At 49.0% G+C, this 25,685-nt stretch overlaps 10 protein-coding genes across 10 annotated transcripts; 5 read left to right on the forward strand and 5 right to left on the reverse strand.

The window, feature by feature from the left end:
• Positions 1 to 5: 5 nt before the first annotated feature.
• FTJAE_7437 (clock-controlled 8 (ccg-8)) lies at positions 6 to 5,014 on the reverse strand (the record flags this gene model as incomplete). The annotated part of the gene is made up of 6 exons (XM_037354154.1): positions 6 to 540; positions 582 to 1,005; positions 1,348 to 1,398; positions 2,061 to 2,808; positions 3,311 to 4,458; positions 4,543 to 5,014. 6 exons carry the CDS (start codon positions 5,012 to 5,014, stop codon positions 6 to 8), a joined length of 3,378 nt encoding a protein of 1,125 aa, XP_037205469.1.
• Positions 5,015 to 7,111: 2,097 nt separating this feature from the next.
• On the forward strand, positions 7,112 to 8,584 carry FTJAE_7438 (AP-1 complex subunit mu-1; the record flags this gene model as incomplete). Its single annotated transcript, XM_037354155.1, has 4 exons — positions 7,112 to 7,150; positions 7,193 to 7,321; positions 7,363 to 8,460; positions 8,504 to 8,584. The coding sequence occupies 4 exons, from the start codon at positions 7,112 to 7,114 to the stop codon at positions 8,582 to 8,584; spliced, it is 1,347 nt and encodes a 448-aa protein (XP_037205470.1).
• Positions 8,585 to 8,705: 121 nt separating this feature from the next.
• Positions 8,706 to 9,695, reverse strand: FTJAE_7439 (uncharacterized protein; the record flags this gene model as incomplete). Its single annotated transcript, XM_037354156.1, has 3 exons — positions 8,706 to 8,833; positions 8,876 to 9,632; positions 9,684 to 9,695. 3 exons carry the CDS (start codon positions 9,693 to 9,695, stop codon positions 8,706 to 8,708), a joined length of 897 nt encoding a protein of 298 aa, XP_037205471.1.
• Positions 9,696 to 10,904: 1,209 nt separating this feature from the next.
• Positions 10,905 to 12,422, reverse strand: FTJAE_7440 (ribosomal n-lysine methyltransferase 4; the record flags this gene model as incomplete). The annotated part of the gene is made up of 3 exons (XM_037354158.1): positions 10,905 to 11,345; positions 11,388 to 11,621; positions 11,664 to 12,422. 3 exons carry the CDS (start codon positions 12,420 to 12,422, stop codon positions 10,905 to 10,907), a joined length of 1,434 nt encoding a protein of 477 aa, XP_037205472.1.
• A 165-nt stretch (positions 12,423 to 12,587) lies between these two features.
• FTJAE_7441 (UV-endonuclease UVE-1) lies at positions 12,588 to 14,466 on the reverse strand (the record flags this gene model as incomplete). Its single annotated transcript, XM_037354159.1, has 2 exons — positions 12,588 to 13,880; positions 13,924 to 14,466. The coding sequence occupies 2 exons, from the start codon at positions 14,464 to 14,466 to the stop codon at positions 12,588 to 12,590; spliced, it is 1,836 nt and encodes a 611-aa protein (XP_037205473.1).
• A 3,069-nt stretch (positions 14,467 to 17,535) lies between these two features.
• On the forward strand, positions 17,536 to 20,930 carry FTJAE_7442 (potassium sodium efflux P-type ATPase fungal-type; the record flags this gene model as incomplete). Its single annotated transcript, XM_037354160.1, has 4 exons — positions 17,536 to 17,781; positions 17,873 to 18,755; positions 18,807 to 20,248; positions 20,295 to 20,930. 4 exons carry the CDS (start codon positions 17,536 to 17,538, stop codon positions 20,928 to 20,930), a joined length of 3,207 nt encoding a protein of 1,068 aa, XP_037205474.1.
• Positions 20,931 to 21,622: 692 nt separating this feature from the next.
• FTJAE_7443 (uncharacterized protein) lies at positions 21,623 to 22,094 on the forward strand (the record flags this gene model as incomplete). The annotated part of the gene is made up of 2 exons (XM_037354161.1): positions 21,623 to 21,770; positions 21,823 to 22,094. 2 exons carry the CDS (start codon positions 21,623 to 21,625, stop codon positions 22,092 to 22,094), a joined length of 420 nt encoding a protein of 139 aa, XP_037205475.1.
• Positions 22,095 to 22,975: 881 nt separating this feature from the next.
• On the forward strand, positions 22,976 to 23,795 carry FTJAE_7444 (Glc8; the record flags this gene model as incomplete). Its single annotated transcript, XM_037354162.1, has 2 exons — positions 22,976 to 23,042; positions 23,086 to 23,795. The coding sequence occupies 2 exons, from the start codon at positions 22,976 to 22,978 to the stop codon at positions 23,793 to 23,795; spliced, it is 777 nt and encodes a 258-aa protein (XP_037205476.1).
• Positions 23,796 to 24,035: 240 nt separating this feature from the next.
• Positions 24,036 to 24,437, reverse strand: FTJAE_7445 (long chronological lifespan 2; the record flags this gene model as incomplete). Its single annotated transcript, XM_037354163.1, has 2 exons — positions 24,036 to 24,229; positions 24,272 to 24,437. The coding sequence occupies 2 exons, from the start codon at positions 24,435 to 24,437 to the stop codon at positions 24,036 to 24,038; spliced, it is 360 nt and encodes a 119-aa protein (XP_037205477.1).
• Positions 24,438 to 24,616: 179 nt separating this feature from the next.
• FTJAE_7446 (60s ribosomal L2 (mitochondrial)) lies at positions 24,617 to 25,451 on the forward strand (the record flags this gene model as incomplete). Its single annotated transcript, XM_037354164.1, has 2 exons — positions 24,617 to 24,809; positions 24,853 to 25,451. 2 exons carry the CDS (start codon positions 24,617 to 24,619, stop codon positions 25,449 to 25,451), a joined length of 792 nt encoding a protein of 263 aa, XP_037205478.1.
• Positions 25,452 to 25,685: the final 234 nt, after the last annotated feature.

The following is a 25,685-nucleotide window of genomic DNA, read 5'->3' on the forward strand; positions in this document are numbered from 1 at the left end:
ATGCTCTAATGCGACCGCACGCTAAACTTCCAACTCCCTTGACTTGCCATGGGATCCCTCGGTCCATCCCAGACTGGACACCATGATTCTTTGGCCCCTTCGTCTGCTCGTGCTCTTGATTCCTCCACCATTCGCATGATGAATTTGCTGTCCTGTACCTCGTCTTGTTCATCCCGATCTTGAGATAGCCATCCCTCTCTTCGTCCGTCGCCAGAATTAAGTCGATGGTCGAGTGGTCGGATATCATGAGATCCTGCACTGGCTGTTCGTCCCGTTCGTAATCGTACAGGCTGCCCTGTCAACATGGCCATTTCCACGTCCAGGTCAATCATTCCATCTGAAGGCCGATTCGGTCGAGAGGGCATGTGTTCTGTAGACGAGCTAATCCATCGGAAGCGCTTCTTGAACAGGGATGTCCGTGTTCGATCGCGCGGCCAATTCGGGTTTCGTGCTCGTCTACGTTTACGAACATGATGCTCGATCAGGAGGTTCAGCGATGGAAGACAGGCGCAGACAAAACCGATAGTAATCTCGAGAGCCCTGCAATCGTTAGACAAGCATTACCAGGCTGAACAACATACGTTAGAATGCCAATTGGCGTATAATCAACAGTAATATCATCCGAGTTCAAAAAGTCCACCGCTTTGGCAACACGGAAGAGTGTCAAGGCTGTAGCGATTCCACCCGCTCCCAAAAGCAACACAATCTTGATCCTTTTCCCTATCGACATTCGGAGTTTCCAAGTCAACGGTATCGGGATCAACAGAATGACCAAATCTGTGACAATAGATAGCGATAGATCTGAAAAGAAGATCTTTCGTTGGTTGAGACATCGTGCGTTTCTGACATCTGGGTCCCAATATGTCCGAATGGGATAACAGTTGACAATTCGGAGTATTTGAATCGGAATGTATGCCACCAGTAAAGCCCATATCAAGATCTTGATTCCTTTTGCAACTCGTGGTTCAACAGCAAAAACTCGTGCCATCAGTAGCAAAATGGTCGCTTTGGTGAAAAAGGCAGTCGGGATATAGACAACCGTGCTGGCATAAAACCACTGACTTGTTAGATCGGTCGGTCACACTTGGAATACTCACCTTGAGCCAATTGTAGTATTCTGGTTTACGAATCTCCCAGGCATGATAACCTGCTCCATACCGGGCCACTACTTTGTTAGTGACGCAACGAAAATAAGATAGACATACTCATGAAGCAAGTGACGCAGTACATGACGGCGGTGATCTAAAGGTTAGCATGCCAACATTGAGCATCGAGAGTCGGGCATACAAATGCTGCTACACACGTCCCTAAACTGTCAGCTTCGTCCAACATGAGACGTAGACATACAATCTTCCAACCCAAAGTTCCGGCTAATCGTTCCCTTGACATAGATTCGTACTATAAAAAAGAGTGTAATAAAGAATACACATATCGTCGTCAAGACAATATTCAACGTCCAGTAAACGTCTTCAGGATTGTTATAATCGGGAACAACCCCAGGAGGGGCATTTCGATTCGAATCGGGACCTGTTGCATTCCACATATCGTGGAAAGGTCGAATTCATTGTAAATGGAGATGCAGAATGACGGGAGGCGATGAATCCTTGATATCTGAGAGTCAAGCTTTAACTAGTGGATCTTCGGGGAGCCAACCGTCGACGATCAACGCCACTAACGGTTGGTGCTGAACTCTGTTTCTGTTACAGGGCTTCCTTTGGTTGAGGCCACTGCAATGACTCAAGGCGAGGGTTAGGGACGGTGATCCAGTGGTGTAATTGGACAAAACATGTTCTTGAAAGATATTCGAGCGGCAATAGACACCGTAGAGTAGCCGATCTGGACGAGTATTGATCTTGGCAAGGCTGTGCGATCTGACGACCGAGTTCGCATCAAGTCAAAGCGCTACCCTCCATGAGTACAGCTCGATGCTGCATACAACATTGTCCCAAACTCATCAACATCCTCCAACCATCGATCTACCCTCCGTCGTTGGCGTTTTATGTCTTCCTCACTCATTCCATCTGGAAACGGCCACAATTCATCCAGTCGAAAGGGCTCACTTCCCCATTCAGCCAGATGAGAGTTGCAGCTCTGTTCCCATCCATTCCGATCAGCCTGCCACATATATTTACTGGCTGGCGAATAGAGTCCCCTCAACTCAGTCCCCAGATATGTGGTGATACCATCATGAGCTGACAACACATTGTCCAGAAAGTACATGGTGTATAGTGTTCTTCTCTTTGCCTCTGCCATGATCCATGATTCCCATTTTGGGACTGCGCCTCGTTGTTCTGCCGTACATACAAGCCCTTCACGAGAGGTTGTGCAAGCGATTTCCTGTAGATTGATCATTGCCTGACGAAGAAACGGCATCGAAGGGCCCAAGTGAAAGAACAGAACCATGGAATAGATGAGGTACGCTTGAAACAGTCCAAGAAGATTGATGCCTTCATACGTTCCTCGCTCTTCATAAAGTCTAGTCATTTCTCGCTGGAGGATATCTGCGGCGATACTCACGTTGCTAGGCAGAGGATCGCATATTCGGACCAGAGTAAAGCAGGTCGAGAGTGGCACCAGTGACTGCTGCATAGGATGGATGAATGGTGGCAGACGACCCCGAATTACTGTCGAGGCATACGATTTGAGCATTCGATAGACAAAGTTTATGACACTTTGACTGTAGTTCTTGGGCGATTGTCCAGGCAGAGGAACGTACGAGTTGAGCCATCGGTTCTTGATATCGTCGCTGTTGATCGGACACACGAGATCCAGTGTATCAAACTGAATGTCGGGGTCTTGGAGTAAGCTCTGTTCAAAGTCAAGAGTGTCTGACGTTGAGTTTCCCCCGTTCTCCGCGTCCGGCTGCGAGTCTACGGTCGGCTCTCGAGACCTCCCAGGATAGCTACATGTTAGACTTCGCAAAGCACATCGTCCGCAGGTTTCTTTGCGATCACATTTTGCTTTGGCGGTTATACAATGTTGACACGCTTTGGCTCGAGGGGTGGAATATCTTGATCTTGAAGGTGCCATAATTGAGTGATTGAATTGACCCAAAGAGTCTTAAATAGTCGGTATTGCGTTGTTCCGACCCGTACATCACATTGATATCATCTGACGAGTTCAGACGCCAAATTGACATGCGAAAGCAGCTCATATTCGTTGCTACAAAGCCCACCAAACGCCAGAAATCCAACTCGCTCACCTACTGGTCGTGTCATTCAAGGAAATAAATGAGCTCCTCGTGATATTGGAACTCGCAGGTATCACTCGTTTTCGTTTCCAATTAACCCATTTTCACATCCCCATTAACCTCGGTTTGAGGAAGCATTGGCTTCTCATCTTCTTGGGCTCTTCGCTTGCCCATACGGTCGAGCCATTGCTCAGCGCTGACAATTGTTCCATCTACGACACCACTTACTTGGACAACCATGTCCAGACCTTCTTTGGCCAAGACCAAAACTTTGTGTGCACCTTCAGTGAGAACAGTCTCGTTGTCTTGTTGCCCGGCATTCCTGTCGGTCATGGTGGCGACACGGAATCGTTGGGGTAGACTAGTGAGATGACGTCGCACAAGGATTCGTGCGTTTTCGGGCAATGCGCCCCCTGCGTATTTCGACACAGTGTTGATGGCTTCTCGCAGGGTTCTGAGGACATCGCCCTTGAGGTTTGAGATGCGAGCAGCAAGTTGAGAGCGAGATTCAGGATCAGCCTGTCCGCCAGCTTGTCCGTCAGGTACCTTTTCGTACTCGTCAAGAGTAGTTTTCAAGGCTGAAATCACACGAGCAATGTGATCATTGGCCCAGCGAAGCCACTGTAGACAGTATTTGAGACTGCGCAGGCTCTCCTGGCTCATGGCGACACTGAGACCAGAAGTAGATGTAATCAGGCGTGACTGCCAGGCGCTGTTTGGTCGTGATGGTCGCGGTGAATTGGAATCAGTCTCGGTATATGCGGGTGACCTCAACTCATCATAAGCAGGAAGCGTGTCAATCGTGCTAGTAGTTGACATGCGACGAGACATGGTCTTTGAAGATGGCGAAGGCGCTGTATCCATCTGTTCATCGCTCATTTGTTGCATCCCTTCAGACTCAAATCGCTTGTTGCTGACTGCCTCATCCTCATCCGTTTTGCGGCGCTTCTTGCTGTTACCAGTTTCCAAATCCGACGTTGAACTGTTTTGCCGTCTTCCAGCGCCCAAAAACCATCTAACACCTCCTTCAACACCAGTTACTCGACCAACGGAACCAACAGTGTTCGCAATAGGTGTCAGGTATCCCTCAACATATTCGGCGCCAGATCGAAAACGCGGTGAAAAGTTCTTGGCGCCACCATACGCCGAAGTAGCGCCTTCAATTGTACTCGCCAACAATGGATGAGTCGTAGTAAGTAGAGACAGAAGCGGTTCAGGCTGCGGCGATTGTGGTTGATTCGATTGAAGTCCAGAAGTCGGTGGACTGACTGGAAGAGAGGAATTTCTATGCGGTGGTGAAGATATAAAGTCTGCAACGTTAGATATGATCACCCTTACAATTGGCAACATACCTGCTCTCAAATCTCCAAGCGCCTCAGCCGCCAGTCGCACATCTGGATCATCAAGGCTGACGCTACTAGCCCTCGCATCAAGAAGAGCATCAGGAGAAGCAGCGCTGACGGCGCTGTTGCTACTTCCATCAAGATCCATTCGTGTCGGACTATCAATACTATGCGCATGAACTGGTTGATAAGGCACAGGATGGAAAGGAAGCCAAGTCTTGGTCGGTTCCATGGCCATTTCGCTCGTAAGTGAACTCAGAGGGGGTAACTTGGTATCGTTGTCGGCATCGAATCTAGCCAAAGGAGGCAAAGAGGCCGGTAAATCGGTAGGAACATCAGGGAACTTTATCGCATTCGGTGAAGCGACATTGGAATAAGCTGGAGGAGAAAACGCCATCAATGATTGAGGTCGAGCAGGTGGTGGTCCGAGGACATGACGAGACTCGGACTCCCGATCAGGAAGCATGTGATTGCGCTCCATGGTCGGCGATAGCACGGATATGTCAACTGAGCATCGAGTGAAGTCGGCCAGTGGCCGCAAAGAATATCGCAGCGAGACAAAAGAAACGGCAAATCAATAATGATGATGATGGAAGCGGAGATGTGATGTTGGAGAGAGATTGGGAATGAGAGCGATCGTGGGGGGACAAGAGAAACCTGTTAACGTCAGGCGCTCGCGGGACCTTCTTTCCTGCTGCAGGGACCGGCTGAACAAACAAGCCCAGCGCAAGACGATAGCCCACTAAAAACCGGGCCGGCTACAGTGGCTTCAGGTGACTTGTTTTAGAGGCGTAGTGGGGAAGATCGCTAAAGGAGCTGCACCCAATATCAGAGCATCATCACAAGATATACGGCCGAACTTGGGGCGTTTGGCTTGATTAATGATGCGATAAATTTGTTGGGCCGGTTTTGTTCGCAGCATCACAAGATCAATTCGACTCAACGTCCAACGTCGACTAGAGTCGCTAAGAAGTGTACCTGAAGCCTCTGGGCCTCTAGCACGTGTCAAAACTGGGGATGATGATGCACCGACATCACATGCAAAGAAGGATACTCATCGTCACAATTGTTAAGCGGGTCGCCCGAGTCATGGGGAATCCACTAACAAGGTCAACTCAAGCACATGCCACAGAGGAAGGATTACATCCTTTTCCTGATGCGTTTGAATGTTATTTTTCCATCCAATGGAATTGTCTGATAACGTCAGATGCGATTGCTCATTGATTGCTCATCTTGAGCTATGCTAATATGTTCCTTTTCAAGTAAGGTTGCATACACACTCTTTATCCAAACCAGTCGGCATTCGGTTACTTTATCGGACCTGTATCTGGTCCCCGATAACTGACCAACATGTGAATTTGCATATGCGATGGTAGCATGCTTGCAGATAGCAATAGCGCAACGATACGGTATCATTGCCAGCGATAGTTGCGATAGTCTTGAGATTGACTATTTGGACCCTGAATCGGTTGAACGGAGGTTCTGCACGGACAGAGTTAATGAATCTCAAACGCTCAAATTACTCCGTTGTGTCGTTTTGTGTAAATTCTGAGCTGGAGATACTACTCCGCAGACCAAGAGACACTGACAGGCCAGCCTAGGGGAGGAAATAAAACTCGGGACCTGAAGTATAACTGATAAAAAGATTTAGGTAACTTAGTATAAATTTAGGAGGAGTTTAGGATACCTTTGTAGAGTTTATTTTGTCACCCTAAACTTAGGCCTCATGTTTTCTTGCTCCTAAAGGCCAGGAAACCAGTCTCCCCAGACAGGACAGCCTCGCGTTCATCTTTGTGAAAAACGCGAGATGGATGCACCGGTCACAAGCTCATTGGACATGCATTTGCAAATTTAACTTTGCCACGATCTTTACGAGTCCAATTGTGACAACCCCAAGATCCCTGATTGCAGATCTCGTCAAAGCAGAGACCCTGGACTCAAGGCCCCCCAACAAAAGTCGAGGCTGCGGTCACCTGCCACATTTTACCCCAGATCGAATTCCATGTCTCAGTCACAAATCGGTCCAGTCACGAATTTGCATGTCCGGCTCCTCTGACACCGCCAAAGCAACTAATAATACTCGGGCAGTTCTTAATGGAGCCAGGTTCTCCCTCTCCGCACCACGAAATCGCAGCTCACATCAACGGCTCCACGGCTGAAATGACAGAATGCCATTCGGTTGCAGGCTAGGTAATGGTCTGCACTGTCTAGAGGGTGCGTTGAGGAGAAGAGAAAACAAGCAGAAACGAAAAAAAAAAAACGAAAAGCTTTTAATAAAATTTCTGATCCATTCTCACGTGACTACAAGCTCAAGCTACCCCACCATATCCGACATTCTACCGTGTCGTCACAGCTGGAATGACCAGGCATCCAAAAGATGCCAGCGAAACAGACAGCTTGACCACGAAACCATTGCGCCTCGGACCATGATGATTGCCTGCGCTTCTCTATAGTCCTTAATTCCTATTCAGCCTCTCCTTATTGATTGTTGTCTTTGTTACTGCGCATGACCTCTTCGTCTTGACCTTGACCGTCGCATCTATCGCGACCTCCTTTCCGCTCCGCCAAGACATCCAACATGGCATCCGCACTCTTCTTCCTAGATCTCAAGGGCAAGGTGTGTTGAATGTCACTGGGTTTGACGTCGCTGACAGTGTAGACCCTTCTTGCCCGTAACTATCGCGGTGACATTCCCATGTCAGCAGTCGAAAAGTTCCCCGTACTCCTTTCAGAAGCTGAGGAAGACTCCTCTGCTGTTCCACCATGCTTCTCCCACGAAGGCATCAACGTAGGTAGTCTCTATGCTTGTTGGCCCTGCTAATTGAATAGTATCTCTACATCCGCCACAACAACCTCTATCTCCTCGCCCTTACGAAACGAAACACGAATGCCGCCGAAATCCTCCTATTCCTTCACAAGATCGTCGAGGTCTTTACCGAGTACTTTAAAGCTTTAGAAGAAGAATCCATCCGAGACAACTTTGTCATCATCTACGAACTTCTCGACGAAATGATGGACTTTGGTTATCCTCAAACAACAGAGTCCAAGATCCTTCAGGAGTACATCACCCAGGAATCTCACAAGCTCGAGATCCAAGCACGGCCACCAATCGCCGTCACAAACGCCGTGTCGTGGCGATCAGAGGGTATCCGCTACCGCAAGAACGAAGTGTTCCTCGATGTTGTCGAGTCTCTCAACCTTTTGGTGTCTGCAAACGGCAATGTCCTTCGATCAGAAATTCTTGGCGCCATCAAGATGAAGTGTTATCTCAGTGGTATGCCCGAGTTGCGTCTAGGATTGAATGACAAGGTCATGTTTGAGACAACCGGTCGAGCCACCCGCGGTAAAGCTATCGAAATGGAGGACGTCAAGTTTCACCAATGTGTACGACTATCACGATTCGAAAACGACCGAACCATCTCCTTTATCCCCCCTGACGGCGAATTCGAGCTCATGTCCTACCGTCTCAACACCCAAGTCAAGCCCCTGATCTGGGTTGAATGTGTAGTCGAATCCCATTCAGGCTCCCGAATCGAATACATGCTCAAGGCTCGAGCACAGTTCAAGCGCCGCAGTACCGCCAACAATGTCGAAATCGTGGTTCCCGTTCCAGATGACGCCGATAGTCCTCGTTTCCGAACAAACATCGGATCTGTCCATTACGCCCCCGAGCAAAGTGCTATTGTCTGGAAGATCAAACAATTTGGTGGAGGCAAGGAATTCCTCATGCGTGCTGAGCTGGGCCTGCCAAGCGTGAGAGGAGATGATGAGCAGGGTGGTGGTATGATGGGTGGTTTTGGTGGTAGCATGGGAGGAGTCGGAGGAGTGGGTAAGGGTGCCAAGCGACCTATCCAGGTCAAGTTTGAGATTCCCTACTTTACCACAAGTGGTATTCAGGTTCGGTATCTAAAGATTACCGAGCCAAAGGTACGAACTCCGTCAGACATTGAATCAAGGCTAACAATTGTAGTTGCAATATCCTTCGCTTCCTTGGGTTCGATACATTACCCAATCTGGCGATATCGCTGTACGACTTCCCGACGCAGTCTGAGTCCTACAAATCAGACCAACTAGCTCATGGATGGATAACGAACATGGGGCAGACTGCAGAGCAGGCTTCATACAGGAATGAATAATAGACTAAATCAATTCAAGCTTAAGCTGTCAATCGGTCAATCTCGAACAATAGCCCTCTCCCATTCAAAACTGTGGAGATCTTCTCGAGTTGAGTATTGGTTGTCTGGGTCGAGAAACACCTTGACAATAAACCCTTTTGGATCTTCAGAAGCTGTCGGGGGATCTGTGGTTGTTAGCTATATCAGCAATCGAATGAACAACATACGTCCTCTAGGGGCATCAGCACTCGTCCAAGCTCCATGTCTCCATAATCGATTGTGCCCAAGAAATACACTGTCTATCGAATGGTTGCTCATCTCGCCGCCTGGAGGTGCATGCAATGCCATGAGCCCCAGGACAATAGGCAGCTCTCCTCCAAGACCTGTTGAGTGAGGTGCATTACTTCGGGGTGCTTTGTAGGTCAGAGGAAGTAGACCGGGAATCCACGCAGGGTTTCTTCCAGCAACGTGTAGCAAAGGACCAGGCCCGGGAGCCATGGTGCTGGTGATGGTGGTCACTTGAGAGAGCCCGGGAATCAATGGTGGATGAAATACACGTAGGAGTTCCCAGTTCGATATGGTGACCAGAGGATCATGTTCAGTGACCATAATTGGGAGCAGTGGATTGCAAGCAGCAACCCCAAACGTTTTATACTCTTCAGCCGGGTACACTTGTCCATACTGATCCGTGATGCAGTTTCCACGGGCGTCCACTTGTAGTAATTGTCCGTCGGATGCCGGGAGCGTGGAAGCGTCTCTATACCATCGCCAGTCTGCTGCTTCAGACACTTCGCCGTTCCTGAAGCGCATGACTTTGCTTGGGACCTCGCCGCGGTAGTAGTTTGGCGAGCTGGGCGGAATAAGGTGATGATAATCGTCACGTCCTGGTTCTCGGATGATGAGTTTGTTGGCGATAAACAGGAAGCCTGGGGTGGGCTGGCTTGAAGAGCTCCCTTTTCGGCTTGAGCTGTGCCTTGATGTTTTCTGACAGTGTTAGTTAAGCTTGAAGCTGCTGAAGCGGAGCTTTAAGCGTACCTGTTTCAACATGATCACTAGTTGACTTGATCACCTATCATCTCACTTGAGCAATTGCCATTTTATAACTCACTCATCTGCAGAGCCTCATCTCGGATTTACCATTTGGTTCTCGGTCACTAAACCGTTGAGGAAACCGACTTCCGTGACTTGAAGCAATAAAGTGTGAGGATGACGACACCACACATGTCAGCTTCAGCAGTCTGCCAGACATCTTGACATATCCGTAAAGCCTATTCAAGACTTCTGGAATCAAGGATTGGTGCCACGCTTCATGGTACTTCTGAATGCTGTGCAGGGAATGTGAGGACACCCTAGTTCATGCAACATCAACGCGGGCCGCCCCTCTTACGCTTGTTCTGCTCGACACCGGTTGACCCATACTCCACGGATAGATGGAGGACTTCAACCGCCTCCCACCGGGTAAGTTGTCTGATTGATTTGTCAAGAAAGCGGGCCAATGAGTGAGATAAGATCTTGATGTCGATCAGTTGTTGGCGCTAACCCTTGATTATCTGGTGACTTGCGACTTGGCAACTTTGGACTTATGCGATGATAGTGCTGAACTGCATCTGAGGCCAGAGGACATCGGTGTCTCCGCAGACATGTGTGTCTTGGTCGTGTGGGAACCTTGACAGGTGACTCGAAGCAACCACTCAAGCCTCCTCTCTGATGGTGTTGAGTTCGGGCTCATTCATGTCCGAGTAACTGCTCGCTTGCAAGTCTTTGGGGGTGGCGTACCCCGTAAGATGGAGAATGTAACCGAGACAAATCGCGATCGAATAACCATAGAGAGGCCATCAAGTTGGTGGACTCGTGTTTCAACATTATCATATATCTCCGGTGATGTTTGTGTGACGCGAGCGGAACCGCGTATACGAGGTATTTTTTGTATGAGAGCTGCAGACTTTTGCTCGTCTCAGCGGACTGTGAGCTCAACTTGGTGTGATGTATCGATCTAGACCCATTGTTTGTCAGTACAATAATTAAAGGTTCAGATCCTTCATTTCTCAGTATCCGCTGGTGTTTGAGCTTGAGCTTCATCAAAGGTTCTGATCAGAAGAAAGAGTTGAAAACAATATGTGCAAGATATGGATCATTTAAATAGTAGACAATTGTGATTTTGATTGTAATTGTTGCCTTGTGGACGGTTCGCAATCGCCTTCTGCACCTCTTGCATGAGACGAGAGGAAACAATATCTATCACATAGCCCCGCTGGATCAACGCTTTGTACGCTTGGCTGGTCCAGATTCGTCGTCCATTGTCATCTCAACGTCTCCAGAAGATGCAGTAATAGCTTCTTGAAGTAGCTTCTTCTCTCCAAGTCTAACGGCAATTGCCATGCGAGTTCGTTGGTCGAGGTCTTGTTTGAGTAGAGCTTCGTCTTCGGAAATGCTTGTCGGGTATCGTGCTACAAGAGCTTCCAATGTCTTGGCCAGTACAGCTTGGTGGATCTCGTCTCTCTTTCGCTTGTCGGGGATAGCATCGGGCTGTGCTTTCTTGATGCCTTTGAGGAATGTCTTGAGCTGTTCTTGGAGGTCTTCGGGCATGCTTTCGAATCGGGCGGACTCAGCAAAGGTGCCGTCCGAGTTGACCTCGCCTGTTTCTCGCTCCAAAACGAAGGTGTCTTCAAATTCTTCGTCCTCTTCAAGAGCGCCGCGCTATTGAGGTTAGCTGGGTCATTTCAACTGCAATTGACCTACAATCTGCTCCAAGACTTGACTAGGAATGCCAAAGTTGGAGCTCAGGGCTGATTCAACAATGTCCCAAGGAATCTCGACAACATCATAACGGGAGTGCTTCTCGGTAACGTATCCGTATCTTCTTAGGAGCTCCGAGTTCGGGTGAGGGCCATAGTAGTTGAGAACCTCTTCGCCCGCCTTGATGGGCCTCAAGCTGGTCACGGTGAGACTCTCCTCTTCGTGGTTGACGTGAGCCTATTCTGTTAGCTTTGCCAGTCATTCATGGAAGTGACCTACGTTGAACTCGGCATCGGCATTCAGAATATCCGCCATCGGTACCATTCCCATCATCGACTTTCCATCTCGATCCTCAACCCAACCATCAGCCTCCTCCTCTTCCTCCTCGTCATTCTCAAGTTCGAAAGCATACGCCATGATGGTGCTGCCCATTCGATGGGCAATCTCGATAAGCTCCGCATCAGTCTTGTTCCCGGCGTTGAATATCTCAGAGTTGCCTCGAATAATGGGGAGCAGCGTCTTTTGGAACATATTCTCAGCATCCGCCTTGCCGATCTTGTGTCGCATATGACTGGCCTGAAGCTGGTCAAGCTCATTGTCGGACCAAAACATGGGCGTATCAAATGACGTTGGAAGAACATCGAAATAGGGCTTCCACTTGGAGTTTTCACCTTGAAGATACTCGTAAATCATGATGAGGATAAGCGAACTCCATGAATCCAACCCCGGTGCGTCGTCATCATCAGGTTTGTCGAGGTCAAAAGCACCCGGAATCTTTTTCGGTAGCTCCGAGGTCTCAACATTGATGATTCCTCTTCTCGGAATGGTAAAAAGAGTTGTTTCCGCAGGGATATCCTCGAGAGCGACTGTGTTGTTAGCTTGACTTTGAAGGCATGCATGAGACCTACTTATACCACGACCAGCATTGCGATCACGAAGATCAACAATTTTAATGGCGTCGGAGAATGTAGCACCAGGCAAAGACTTGAACCATTGCAAAAAGCTTTCGCTTGTACCGTCAAAATTCGTAGAAGCCATGTTTGTTGTTGAAGAGAAAAGTTGAGGCTTCCAAGTTATTTGGGAAGGTCTTGATGAAAACTTTTCAGAGCTCCTACCCTGTATATTGGGCACTTCGATTCAACACCACAATTAACATTCAAGCAGTCTTATTAGTTTACACTATTTAATTGCCATTAGACATAATCATTCTTCATCTCCATCCTGCTTCATCACAGGTGTTCCGTCCTTTCCGTCCTTTGCCTTCTTAATCTCTCGCTTCTTTGGTCGCAACCATTCTTCCATACCCTCGGGCCAGTACACTCTTGCTTGAGGACCTCCCATGCCAAAATCTTCAGCGCTAACAATCTTTTCAGGTACTTCAATGTCATCCTCCGCTTCTCCCTTGACGCCATTTGCTTTTTTACCCTTCTTTGCCTTCTTTTTGACGGCTTTTCGTGATTCATCTGGTCGTTCATATGGTACAATGTTGTTAAAGGTATCCCAACCTGGCAGTTTAAAAGTTCGCATCAGTTCAAAAACAGCTTGCTCTTTATCCTTGGCTTCTATCATTAGATCCATGTCGGGGGCACATGGTGGGAGAGTCTTGACTCTGGCGGAATGCTTGCGGCGGTCTCTTGGTGTGACTGCACCGGATGTCTGCTCGCTGTAGTGCATTTTCTGGGTGATTCCCTTCTTGGTCCAGGTAGCTTTGATGCGATCGTAAAGACCTATAATGTCTTGAGAACCCTCTCTTATCGATGGGTCAAAGATGATGTTGTGATGGTGGTAGTCGAGCACGAGAGGAATGCTGAGTTCTTCGCAGACGGGCAACAGATCGTGAACACTCCATGCGACATCGTCATTCTCCAAAACCAATCGCCGCTTGACACTGTCTGAAAGTTTGGCGTAGTTCTCTTTGAATCGGTCAACCGTTGCTTGCTTGTCGCCATAAACGCCACCCATGTGAAGGATCATGACAGCATCGCGGTCAAGCTGTTCGGGAAGTTTGAGTAGAGTAAGCATCTCATCATGATAGTCCAGATCGCGAATGGCAGCGGCGACAACTTCTTTGCGCGGAGACCCAATCTGTGTGAATTGTCCAGGATGTGTTGTTACACGATGATTCAGCTCTCCAGCTACTTTGCCAGCTTCCGCTAGCACGTCTGACGCAAAGGGCGCTAGCTTGTAACCATGTTCTGGATGACTTGCAAATGGAAACATCTCGCTACTCAGTCTCATGAATTTGATGCCATACTTGACATTCCATCGAATCATTTTGACAATATCTCGTGCATTCGCCAAGCCCAAATCTTGCACATATTTGAGTCCTCGTTCGTAGTCTGCTGGTTTATTCCTATCCGGTCGGTTCTTGGTAAGGTGTTCTGGTTCATCAGGGTTTGCTAAAGGGTGTCGGTGCTCAATAATAGAGGCCATGCGACAGGTTCTCGAGGAAAAGACAGCAGGAGTCGCATTGCGCAGGTATGTATTTAGGCAAGCCTGGAAGGTCAGTAAAGTCTGCAAGTCACAATGCCAAACTCACATATCCTAACCTTCCTTTCCATGGCAGAGGAAGAGTTTCACTGTTGACAGGGGGAGGCCTGTTGGCACCTCGATCCATGCCATCGTCTTCACCTTCGGCATCAACGACATCGCCAGCAGCGAGTTCGGCGTCGTACTCATCCAGTGGTACAGAGTTGACAACTTTTAACTTTCCTTCCAAGTTTCCTCGGGCGACAACAGTATCCTTGTTCGGCGAATACGGTTTCGGTCGGATATCAGGTTCGTCCTCGGTTTCCTTCTTAATGTGAAGATCTGAGGACTCAACTGCCAGACGCTGTTTTCTGACAGCAGTCTGCAACTTTTGTTCCATCTCGCTCAGCTCGCGCATGGCTTCTTCGACACCTTCGCCTGTATCCCAGACAGCCATTGTTTTCTTTGGGCTCGCAGCTTTCACGGGATCTGTGTCTGACTTTGGCCGATCAGCAGCATCCTTTATTCTTCGACTGCTTCTCCTGGGGGCATCAGGCATCTCAGGTACCGGAGGCGGCGGATGAGCCCCAGTTCTCTTCCGTTTCGAAGTCATGGTTGTAGACGTGCTGTATGCTCTAAGAACTGAAAGTCGCAGGGAAAGTCGCAGGGAAAGTCTTCCAGCAGATGTCAAGAAACAAGGTGACATATGTCTGATGTAAACAAGGGAGAATTGGAGGTCATGAGGCAAAGGCAGATATAATCACAGCCAAGTACCTGATAAATTCGGCAACGAACATTCTCCAACATTTAAAGTAATGGTAGTCGGAGGAAGTCGCCCGAAGAGCCAATGACGCAGGGCGCGTCATGCATGGTCTGGGAGCGATGTTGCCTCCGGTAGGGCTAGGTCATTATTTCCGGAGCAAACTGTCGCTGGTAACACGATGGGCACAAAGCCCCCTGCATCACCTTTTGAAATGCTGGCTGGTGAGCTGTCATGTCTCTAAACGATCCATGACCAAAATTCTCGATCCAGGCCTTGTTGATGGCGATGAAGTCATCTAGACTTGGGTGGGCGGGAGGATCGCCGATCCGTCATGGTGGCGGTGCGTATTTTGTCACCAACTTTTGCTCCGCTGTGACGCTCAAACCACCCAACAACGGAAGACTGCATCAAACCGCAGAAGATACTCCGGAAGAAACGAGCACAGCCAATGAATTTATTCGGAGGGGGCCGCAAAAATCCACAAACAACTGAAACATTCAGATACGGCATCGAGATGGTGAGAGCAATTGTTGTGGCTGAAGCTGGACTAATCAGGAACCGAACCTTGCGGCAGGCTGCTTGTAAGCATCATCAAACTGCCTTGACAGTTATGAGACATGGCTGGCATCGCGTCCATTGGCATCAAGTCATTTAACTGGAGATTAGTGATCAATTAAGATGGCGGTGATCACCAAAACGGTGTCACGCTCAGAGCTGTTTCGCGACGTGGTAACCCTTTGTAATACGGCACCCTGCATACAGGACAATCATATCGTTCGATCAAGAACCAGGAGGAAAGGCATTTTGAGTGAAATGAATGGCCGCACGTATTTATCGTCATGATGTCGTCTTCCGCTTCATCGGTTGTCTGTACACTTGGGCCTGATTTATCGGTCGTTTGCACACTTGGGCCTGATTTATCAGTTGTTTGTACACTTGGACCGGGCCTGGCTTGACTCTCGTGAGACGTCACCGTTGAAACTTTTTCGAGAATCGGACGTGGATCGGCGTTGACGGTATGCACTGGTTCTGGGACAAGAGGACCTATGCAGATCGGACTGAGGCTGTCAGCAAGATCCTGGAGCGGCCCGTACAAGCTCCGACCGAGAAGCAAAAGCGGAGACAGAGCTTCCGATGACTTCTCCGGAAGTGGATGCACTCACCATTCACCGAACCCGGAGAGTGGAGTCTGAGCTTCAATGTCGGCGGTGGGATCGGGATTCGCTTGTGGAATGACCGTTGAGGTTGTAACGGTGCTGAGTTTCCGACGCGCATTGTCCAGTTGATTAGGTTGGGGACTGAAGACCTTCTCCGACGCTCTCCGCACGCTCATCCTAAAACATGCTCTTTTCCAGTTAGCGGTGGTCAGTCAGCAGCGGTCAATTACAGCGCAAGACGTACAGAGGACCCATGATGATGATGACGAGAAAAAGCACGAGCAGAATGATCCCAACTGGCTCCATTTCAGCGATAGGAACGAAAATGTGGTGTTTTGTGAGGGTTCAGTAGTCAAACTGCAAGCGCGAGAATTGCCTGATAGTGGTCGCGGCATGTGACATGAATTATAGCAATCGAGAGTGATTAACGCGCTTGCAGTGGTGGCTACAAGCCCAAGACCGGTTCTAGAACATCAGAACGATTGTTTGGTGCCGGGTCGGAATATCGCAACGGCATGGCAGTTCTGGCCATTGATTGATGAGTATTTCGAGCCCGTGACAATGATTCAGCTTTAGAGCAGATGACGAGATGTTTATTGTCTTGGCGGAGCTTGGCAAATGTGCAAAGTTGATGTTTGGTATCAGAAGGCTGAGGCTATAAGGCCGCCATCTTGGCTTTATCGGTTGCGGGCAAGAGCCGACAGTGAACGGACAGCCTAGCAGGTAGGGTACCATCGGTAGGAACTGTATTTCCTGCCACCAATGAATAGGACTGACGAATAAGAAGCCAGCATCTATTTTCTCTTCTCCTACGTAAGTGTGATCATATACGAATACTAAGCACATTTGAATCCTGGTTATAAATGTCCAAGACTACTACGTAATTGCCGAATCTTATCTCACATATCGCGGAGACGGGAATCTGGGGATCATTTAGACCCTTGAACGTAGGAGTTGAAGACCGACTCCCCGATGAAGAGACCCGCTTTTCTGATACCTCTGTTTCTCTCAGAATCTGATCTAAAAATGGTTTCAAGCTAGAAAAGTACTGCGATAAATAAAGGCAAAACACTTCTACGACTGTCTGAGCACTTGCGCGTCTCAAAAATACCAAGAATAGCTCTTTTTATCGTCGAACTATGTCATTGCCATGTGCTCTATCGAAGGAACCGGGTTGGAGAGGACCCGGCAACGCCAAGAAGCAAGGACCACCACTAACGACTTTAAGCTCTTAAGATAAACTTGGCGTATCGTTGGTTGTTTATCCAATGATTCACAACGCAGATAAAGATCCTGCTTGAATACGGAATAAGGTTGTTTAAGATTCATAACACAATGCGAGTTAATCTGAGTCTATTCAGGCCTGAACTACTCAGATACCTTGAACACTGATCATAGTCACAGGTGGCAATTTCTTCAAACACTCGAACCTCCAAACCGCCTCAACAATGCGGCTTAGTTACATCCTCCAACATAAGGTCTTGGCATATTACTCTGAATGCCAATCATCTCCACATATAAAAATTCTCCTCCAAATAAAAGTGCTTAACCATGAGCGCTCTTGGCGCAACCTTTGTTTCGCCTGCACCTCCTGCGATGGTCACTCTTGGCACATCCACCATGATCCACCTCGCGGTCAGTTTGTGTCCTACTTGGAAGGTTTCTTGATTTCATTCATCCCCTGTGAAAGTGCAGCTTAAAAGGGCTTCTCCCTCTCTTCTTTCTGGTCTGCTCAACTCATTCCTCTTCATCAACTGTCACAATGGGTCAGAACGAAGAAGAGAAGCCTCACATCTCGGGCCAAGCCAACTCTCCCATGTCGGCACCTGCTCATGCTCTCACCTTTGAGCAGGTCGTCCAGGAGCTGAATGGCAATCTCGATGATGGTCTCACTGAATCGGAGGCCAAGCAGCGTCTCGAGACGTATGGTCGGAACGAATTCGGTGAACAAGAAGGTGTTCAACCTCTCAAGATCTTTATCGGGCAGATCGCCAATGCCTTGACTCTAGTAAGTTACCTCCCATAGGCTTCCTTCAAGTATACTTGAAGAAAGCCTTAGAGAAAACGGTAGAGTCGCTCATTTGCCCTTTGGGGGACAGGTTCTCATCCTTGCCATGGCTGCCTCTTTTGGTATCAAGTCTTGGATTGAAGGTGGTGTAGTAGCCGCAGTCATTATCCTCAACATTGTCGTTGGTTTCCTCCAAGAGTTTCAAGCCGCCAAAACTATGGACTCTTTGCGTTCTCTCAGCTCTCCTACCGCCCATGCTGTCCGCAACGGTAACAACCAAGTTGTCGTGACTGCTGAGATTGTCCCTGGTGACATGGTAGAACTCAAGACGGGAGACACCATTCCTGCGGACATCCGTCTTGTCGAGGCTGTCAACTTTGAAACCAACGAGGCACTTCTCACTGGCGAGTCTCTACCTGTCCGCAAAGAGATCAACAAGACCTTTCCAGATGATACTGGCCCTGGTGATCGACTCAACGTTGCTTACAGCTCGTCTACTGTCACAAAAGGACGAGCTCGCGGCATTGTTTTTGCTACCGGTACATATACCGAGATTGGTCAAATTGCAGTTGCTCTTCGTGGCAAGTCTTCCAAGCGCCGACAACCAAAGAGGGATGCCGAGGGTAACACCAACTTTGGTCGCTGGATGCAGGCTTGGACCTTGACCGGTTCTGATGCTGTTGGTCGCTTCCTTGGTGTCAATGTCGGTACACCTCTTCAGCGCAAGCTCTCCAAGCTGGCACTCATTCTTCTCGGAACGGCTATTGTGTGTGCTATTATTGTTCTGGCAGCCAATGATTTCAAGTCGCAGAGGGAAGTTATCATTTATGCCGTGGCAACTGGTCTCTCTATGATCCCAGCTTCTCTGATTGTTGTTCTCACTATTACTATGGCTGCTGGTACCAAGCGTATGGTCCAGAGACATGTCATTGTCCGTAACCTCAAGAGTTTGGAAGCTCTGGGCGCTGTGACTAGTAAGTACCACTCAATGATATACCTAGTGTTATGCATAGCTAACCTTTTAGACATTTGCTCTGACAAGACCGGAACCCTTACCCAGGGTACCATGATCGTCAAGAAAGCTTGGATCCCCGGACGTGGCACATACTCTGTTGGCGCTTCCAATGAACCATTCAACCCTACCCTCGGAGACATCACCCTCACTGAGGATCAGCCCAAGAACATCGACTTTCAGAATGAAAAGTCCGAAGGTACATCAATCGACCCTGCTTCCCAGCCTGCCCAGGACCCCAGTCTGGTCGAGTATCTCAACGTTGCTTCACTTGCCAACCTTGCGACTGTCCACGAGATTGAAGGCGAGTGGCATGCTCGCGGAGACCCAACCGAGATTGCTATGCAAGTCTTTGCTTCTCGTTTCAACTGGAACCGCATGCGATTGTCTTCTGGCGACAACCCCCGCTGGCATGAAGTTGCCGAATTCCCTTTCGATTCAGATGTCAAGAAGATGTCGGTCATTTTCCACGACAGCGAATCCCAGAAGCAATGGGTCTTTACCAAGGGTGCTGTTGAACGTGTCTTGACATCTTGCCCTGTCTATGCTGCTGGCAACGAGATCCTCGAGTTTACTGACGCCATCAAGGAAGATGTTTTGAGAAACATGGAGTCTCTGGCTCGTCTCGGTCTTCGTGTTCTTGCTCTCGCCAGTCGAACCGATATCCCCCATGTTGAGGATAACGAGGCTGAACTTGACCGTGGACTTTTCGAAAAGGATCTCGTCTTCCGTGGCCTCATCGGCTTGTATGACCCTCCTCGCCCTGAATCAGCCCCATCTGTCCGAAAATGCCACGAAGCCGGTGTCAGCGTTCACATGCTTACTGGTGACCACCCTGAAACAGCTCGTGCTATCGCTCTTGAAGTTGGTATCCTCCCTGCCAAGATGTCTGAGATCCCCAAGGATGTTTCCAAGGTCATGGTCATGGCTGCCTCAGAGTTTGACAAGCTGTCTGATGATGAGATTGATCAACTTCCCCTTCTGCCTCTTGTCGTCGCTCGGTGTGCCCCTCAGACCAAGGTCCGTATGATTGAGGCTCTTCATCGTCGCAAGGCATTCGTCGCCATGACCGGTGATGGTGTCAATGACTCGCCTAGTTTGAAGCGATCAGACGTGGGTATTGCTATGGGACAGGCTGGATCTGATGTTGCCAAGGAAGCGTCCGACATTGTCTTGACTGATGACAACTTTGCTTCTATTCTCAACGCTGTTGAAGAAGGCCGAAGAATGTTTGACAACATTCAGAAGTTTATTCTGCACGTTTTGGCTGAGAATATTGCCCAAGCCTGTACACTCCTGATCGGTCTCGTCTTTAAGGATAAGAATAATCTGTCGGTTTTCCCTCTTGCGCCAGTTGAGATTCTCTGGATCATCATGATCACATCTGGTATGCCTGATATGGGTCTTGGCTTTGAGATTGCCGCCCCAGATATCATGCAGCGTCCTCCTCAAAACGTATGTGTCCCGCTTCCCTTCATGAATTTCACTAACCGGTCTGTAGTTGAAACAAGGTGTCTTTACTCCCGAACTGATGATCGATATGGTCGTCTACGGACTCTGGATGTCAGCCCTTTGTCTCGCCTCATTCGTTCTCGTCCTTTACGGCTTCGGCAATGGCGCTGCAGACATTGGAGAGGACTGCAACAACACATACAGTGAAGACTGCAGGGTCATTTTCCGTGCCCGTTCAACAACCTTTGCATGCCTGACCTGGTTTGCCCTGTTCCTTGCCTGGGAGATGATCAACATGAGAAGATCTTTCTTCCGAATGCAACCCAAGAGCAAAAAGTATTTCACCCAGTGGATGCATGACGTTTGGAGGAACCCCTTCCTTTTTTGGGCTATCATCGCCGGTTTTGTTACCATGTTCCCTATCATTTATATTCCCGGACTCAACACTGTCGTCTTCAAGCATGCCCCTATCTCCTGGGAATGGGGGATTGTATTTATCGAGGCTGTGCTCTTCTTCCTCGGTATCGAATCTTGGAAATGGGCTAAGCGTATCTATTTCCGTCGCCAGGCTCGTAAGTCTACAGGCGGTGTCTCTGATCTGGAGACTCGTGTCTTTGGCAAGTATTATAGCATGGGTGGAAGCCGTGATGAGGAGAGCGGCCACAATGAGAAGAGTTCCGATTAGCTGGATGGATAGGTATTAACCTAAAGTCTAGATATGTCGGTAAGTATGTCGTCAATTAGGCAGTCTGAAGCGTATAATCGTTAGTTAGTTAAATTGATACGTAGTTAGCGAACTCATCGTGATCAGTGATGTTAAGAATGAGTCTGGTGCAGAGGTCCCTACCCAGGAGCTGCCAGTGATGAGTAGAAACAAATTGCCCAGCCTGTTGCGCCTGGCTGGTTACTGATAAGTGTTTACGAGGAATGCGAAGGAGAACACCTCAATCCATGGGAGAGGCTAGACATACGAGGAGACACACTCGCAAACCAAAACGTCTATTGCCTATAAACTTACCAGTGCCAGCAGCTGTCGCCGCTTAATGATTTCCACTCTGATTCATGACACTTGCTTCACGATGCCTCTTCGCCCCCCTGAATTATCCTCTCTTCTTCCTCTCACTCCTGCTGCCTCCTCACTCCCATCCAACATCTTTATGCAGCATTAGACAGACATCATCATGTTGCCGTTTCGGCACCTGCACCTTGATCGTTGCATTTATTTATTATCTTTTTCATCATGTATGTTCACCTCCCGCTCCAATGTTCACAGACACTGACGTACTTGACAGAAATACACGATCATTTATTCCTGTAAAAATAACCGAGATGAGCTCGTCGTACAGAAACAAAGGGAAGTCGTTCCACAAATCGGAAATGGCTTTCCAAGACGAGAATCTTCGCCGACTCGGTCGAGCAGGACGACGCGCTGCCGTAGCTAGTGCTCAAAACACGATTGCTACGTATGAAGGATACGCATCCAGAAACCCTGCTGAGACAGCTCACGACCACATTCAGCTGAGACGTAAGGCGCAATGGCGGGGACCTTGATTGTTTATCTGCTAACAAAAGTTTAGGCAATCTTTATACCGACAAGACTTCCACCGACAAAGCTTCGCAGGAGAAGGACAATGTCCGAAAGATCGCGCGTCTGATGGAGCGAGTTGAGGCATTGGAAGCTGAGAATCAGGCTTTCAAGAAAAAGAACACCGAGTTTGAGGATGAAAATCGGGCTTTGAAGAGAAAGAACGCCGAGTTAGAGGACAGGAATTGGTCTCTGAGGAGTGATAACGCTGACATTGACGACAAGACTTGGTTTCTCAAGAGAAAGGACACTGAGCGCAGATGATTGAGAACAACTCACAACTCACCTGTTTAGTTGGCATGCTTCTGCACTGCATTATCTGGACTGCTGGCAAATGCATATGCCGCTGATTTCTGCTGGCGTGAGCGGTTTACAAGATCTAGACCAGGCAAGATCAATATCGTTTCATCTCATCGTAGAGATGGCCAATCAACCAAGTTTGAGTGGTTTTTCGAATGACGAACGACGTTGCATCGCATCCAACCATTCCCCTCTAGACATTCGGCTGTGTGACGATCCCTTCGTTGTGAAAATGACGTATTTCGAGGCCGGCAATTTGACGATACGATCAAAAGATCAGATATTTTGATAACAAGTGCCATATTTACGATATAAGCTTACAAGAATACAATTACAATAATAAACATTTAAATCGAGACAACTCGTTCGTGCATTCACGTGCGTTATCTCACGATATTCCAGATGTTTCTTGCATCAAAGAGGGTGTACTAGAAAATGGGACGACAAGGGTATTCCCAGTCACAACCGTTATGTACGACCCAAAACCCCCGACTGAAAAGAGTTAGAATAACGGGATTAGCAGCAAAATTCTTATTATCCTTCATAAATCGCCATCGTCCGTTTAGCATCACCCGCCGTTGAATCAAGGCTTGGGTACGTACCCAGCCCCTCCAAATCCTGGGGTCTCAGGCCACTGCGTCATTGGATTGGATCTTATAGGGCCCTCCCCGCCTCTTTTTACTGATGATCTGCTCACGAGCACAGGGTTTCGTCTTTCAACCTGATCTCGCGACTACATCACAGGCAAACAACCACGTTCAGACCACACTTTATCTCAGATACAAACGCCTTGCGCTTGAGCTCTGGCTTTAACCCTTTCAACTCAAGCTTCCGACTATACCAAGATGGCTTCTGCTGTTGATTCTCCCCCGGCGCACTCGCCTCCTGCCCATCCTCCTCAACGACCTCGAGGTGAGTTGTCTGAGACTATTTGTGACCTCTCTAACGTTTGTAGGCATCCTCAAGAATTCGTATCAAAAATCCCCTCCCACTTCGCCGAACCACGATCAGCCTGCCAGCGATAAGGAGCTCACCATCGCCAACACTCAGATCAACGCTGGTCACCGTCGTTCTTCCTCTGGGGCTCGCCCTTCTGGATCCCGCCGACAATCAGGCGCCAACAGTTCCATCGGAGACGTTCTCGAACCCTCCCAGCGACTCAAGTGGGACGAGGCAAACCTCTACCTCACGGAGCAGGAGCGCTCCTCCACCATGAAGATCACAGAACCCAAGACTCCCTATGCCAAACACTACGACCCCGCCGAAGACCCGTCGGACGAAGACGAGGATCCTCTGGCGGACGCTGGTGCTCGTCTTAAGAATTCACGTCCAAGCCGTGAGGATGACATTCCGGGCCTTTCGCTGGGCGAACCGGAAGAGGAGATCCCGGAGGCGGGCGCGCCGTCGCCCCGCAGCGAAAAGAGCGTCCACGTCGACGACGAGAGCAGCATCGGGCACAACGCGGAGGAGGAGCTGGCGGGCATGTCTCCCGAGGAGCGTGAGAAGCACAGAAAGTTTGAACAGCTCCGAAAGAGGCACTACGAAATGAAGAATGTGGCCCAGCTCCTGGGCCACCCCGAGACGCTCCCGGATGAGGATGAGGATGACGAGGGTGAGGTGCCGCCTGTGCCACAGGTACCGCGCGTGGCCAACGGTACTGCGTAGGGTGCTGGGGAGGCATGACGACGGCTGTGAACTGGCTAGGGCATTAGGATGGAGTTTTGAGGATATCATTATTGGGCGTTGGCAGAGGAGGAGTGTGAGGTTATCTGATTACTCGCTCGCTTTCAAGATTCTGATGGAGACAAGGGGCACATAGTATTATCGGTAGAGGCATGTTTCATTTCCTAATATTTACCGGTTATCACTCGTATTGTCGTTCGTGGTGTCATGCTTGTCGTTGGTTCACAGTAATCCTTTTCTTGCCAATTCAATCTTTCGAGCTGTTTCACCGGGCTGGAATCCACCACGAGAAACACAGAGACGTTGTCCCTCTGCTAATTCGAACTTTTCCTGTTGAGCATCCCAGGCGCAGGGACAGTGGTGAGGAAAGTGGACGCATGCGAGGGTATCGGGGCAGAGGTATTTATCGCAGACAGCTGAACATGTTAGCAGAGTCAAAAAGTGGTAGATGTACCTACAATTCTCGTAATTCTGCTTGTAGTGGTTCGCATCGCTTGGGTTGTTTTGCTGTTGCGCTTGATGATGTTCGTGACCTCCTTGCTGATTGAACATCTGATCAAAGAAGCCGCCAAATTGGGCATTGACCAACGTCAAGAGAGACAGAACAGCAAAAAGGTACCGCATTTTGTTGATGATTTACAGAGCAATGTTGATGTTACCTTACAGCTGGAGTTTAGGGAAGCTGTCCACAAGCTTATCGATAAGCGATGACTAAGCGCAAAAACTCCATCAATTGAGGATCAAGCGTTGCTAACCTCGCTCAGCCCATATCGTCACAATTCGCCGGCATGAGGTTCCTCACGATGCAGCGGCCAATATTGGCTGCTGTGGCTACTCTAGCCAGGCCGGCGTTCACACCTGTCGCTCCTCTGGGTGTCCAATTGGCCAATTCCCTCGTCCAAGGTCATCGATTTGCCTCGGTCAAGTCACAGGGTGCATACAAGAAGAAGCCCAAGAGGGGTATTCCAAAGAAGCTCGGTGCAAAGCGTACAGGAGGTGTGTTGACCTCGAAAAATGGACTGGACTGGCTGACCTTTAGATCAATTCGTCATTCCCGGAAACATCCTCTACAAGCAGCGCGGTACGCATTGGTGGCCTGGAGAGAACTGCATCATGGGTCGAGACCACACCATTCACGCTATGGCAACCGGATACGTCAAATACTACCGCGATCCCTCACTACATCCCGACCGTAAATACATCGGCGTAGTCTTTGACAAGAACGACACACTGCCATATCCCGTCCACGCCCAACGCAAGCGAAAACTAAACATGACCGCCTTCCCCATCAAAGAAGTCGCCGCGCAGCCCGAGATCTCGCCGTCCGGAATCCCCTTCCAGGTCAACCGTGTCGAAGCGGGCGAGCCAGACAGATTGCTCAAGCTGCGAAAGGACTACAGTTACCGTGAAGACAACTGGGCCATCGGAAAGCTGGCCAAGACGACGGGCCTCAAGACCAAGAGGTTCAGGACGCGCAAGCAGTGGTTCAGACATAGACGATGGAGGCGAGAGAGGGAACTCGAGGGACAGAGAAAGGCGGCGCAGAAGAGGGCAGAGAGCGGTGGGGAGATTAAGGCTGTCAAGGTGCTCAGCCAGAAGCAAGCCAAGAAGGCGAAGAAGGCATCAAAGAAGAAATAGTGGTTAGATGCGATGGAAAGGCTGCTGTAGAATAGGTGACAATTGTATGTATAGCTGTACATTATGAGACATGTCGAAATCATGAACTGCTGTTAAAGTGCATTTGGGTATTCGTTATAAATGCTCAATGGTATTAATTATCTAGGTATGCATGTTAATTGATGGAGCACTGTTGGGCACCTTGAAGGTACCTCACAGCTTATTTCCGCAGGGAGGTACATCATGCCCTTAACC

The sequence above is a fragment of the Fusarium tjaetaba genome, assembly GCF_013396195.1.
Source record: "Fusarium tjaetaba strain NRRL 66243 chromosome Unknown NRRL66243_c0000151, whole genome shotgun sequence".
Taxonomy (NCBI): domain Eukaryota; kingdom Fungi; phylum Ascomycota; class Sordariomycetes; order Hypocreales; family Nectriaceae; genus Fusarium; species Fusarium tjaetaba.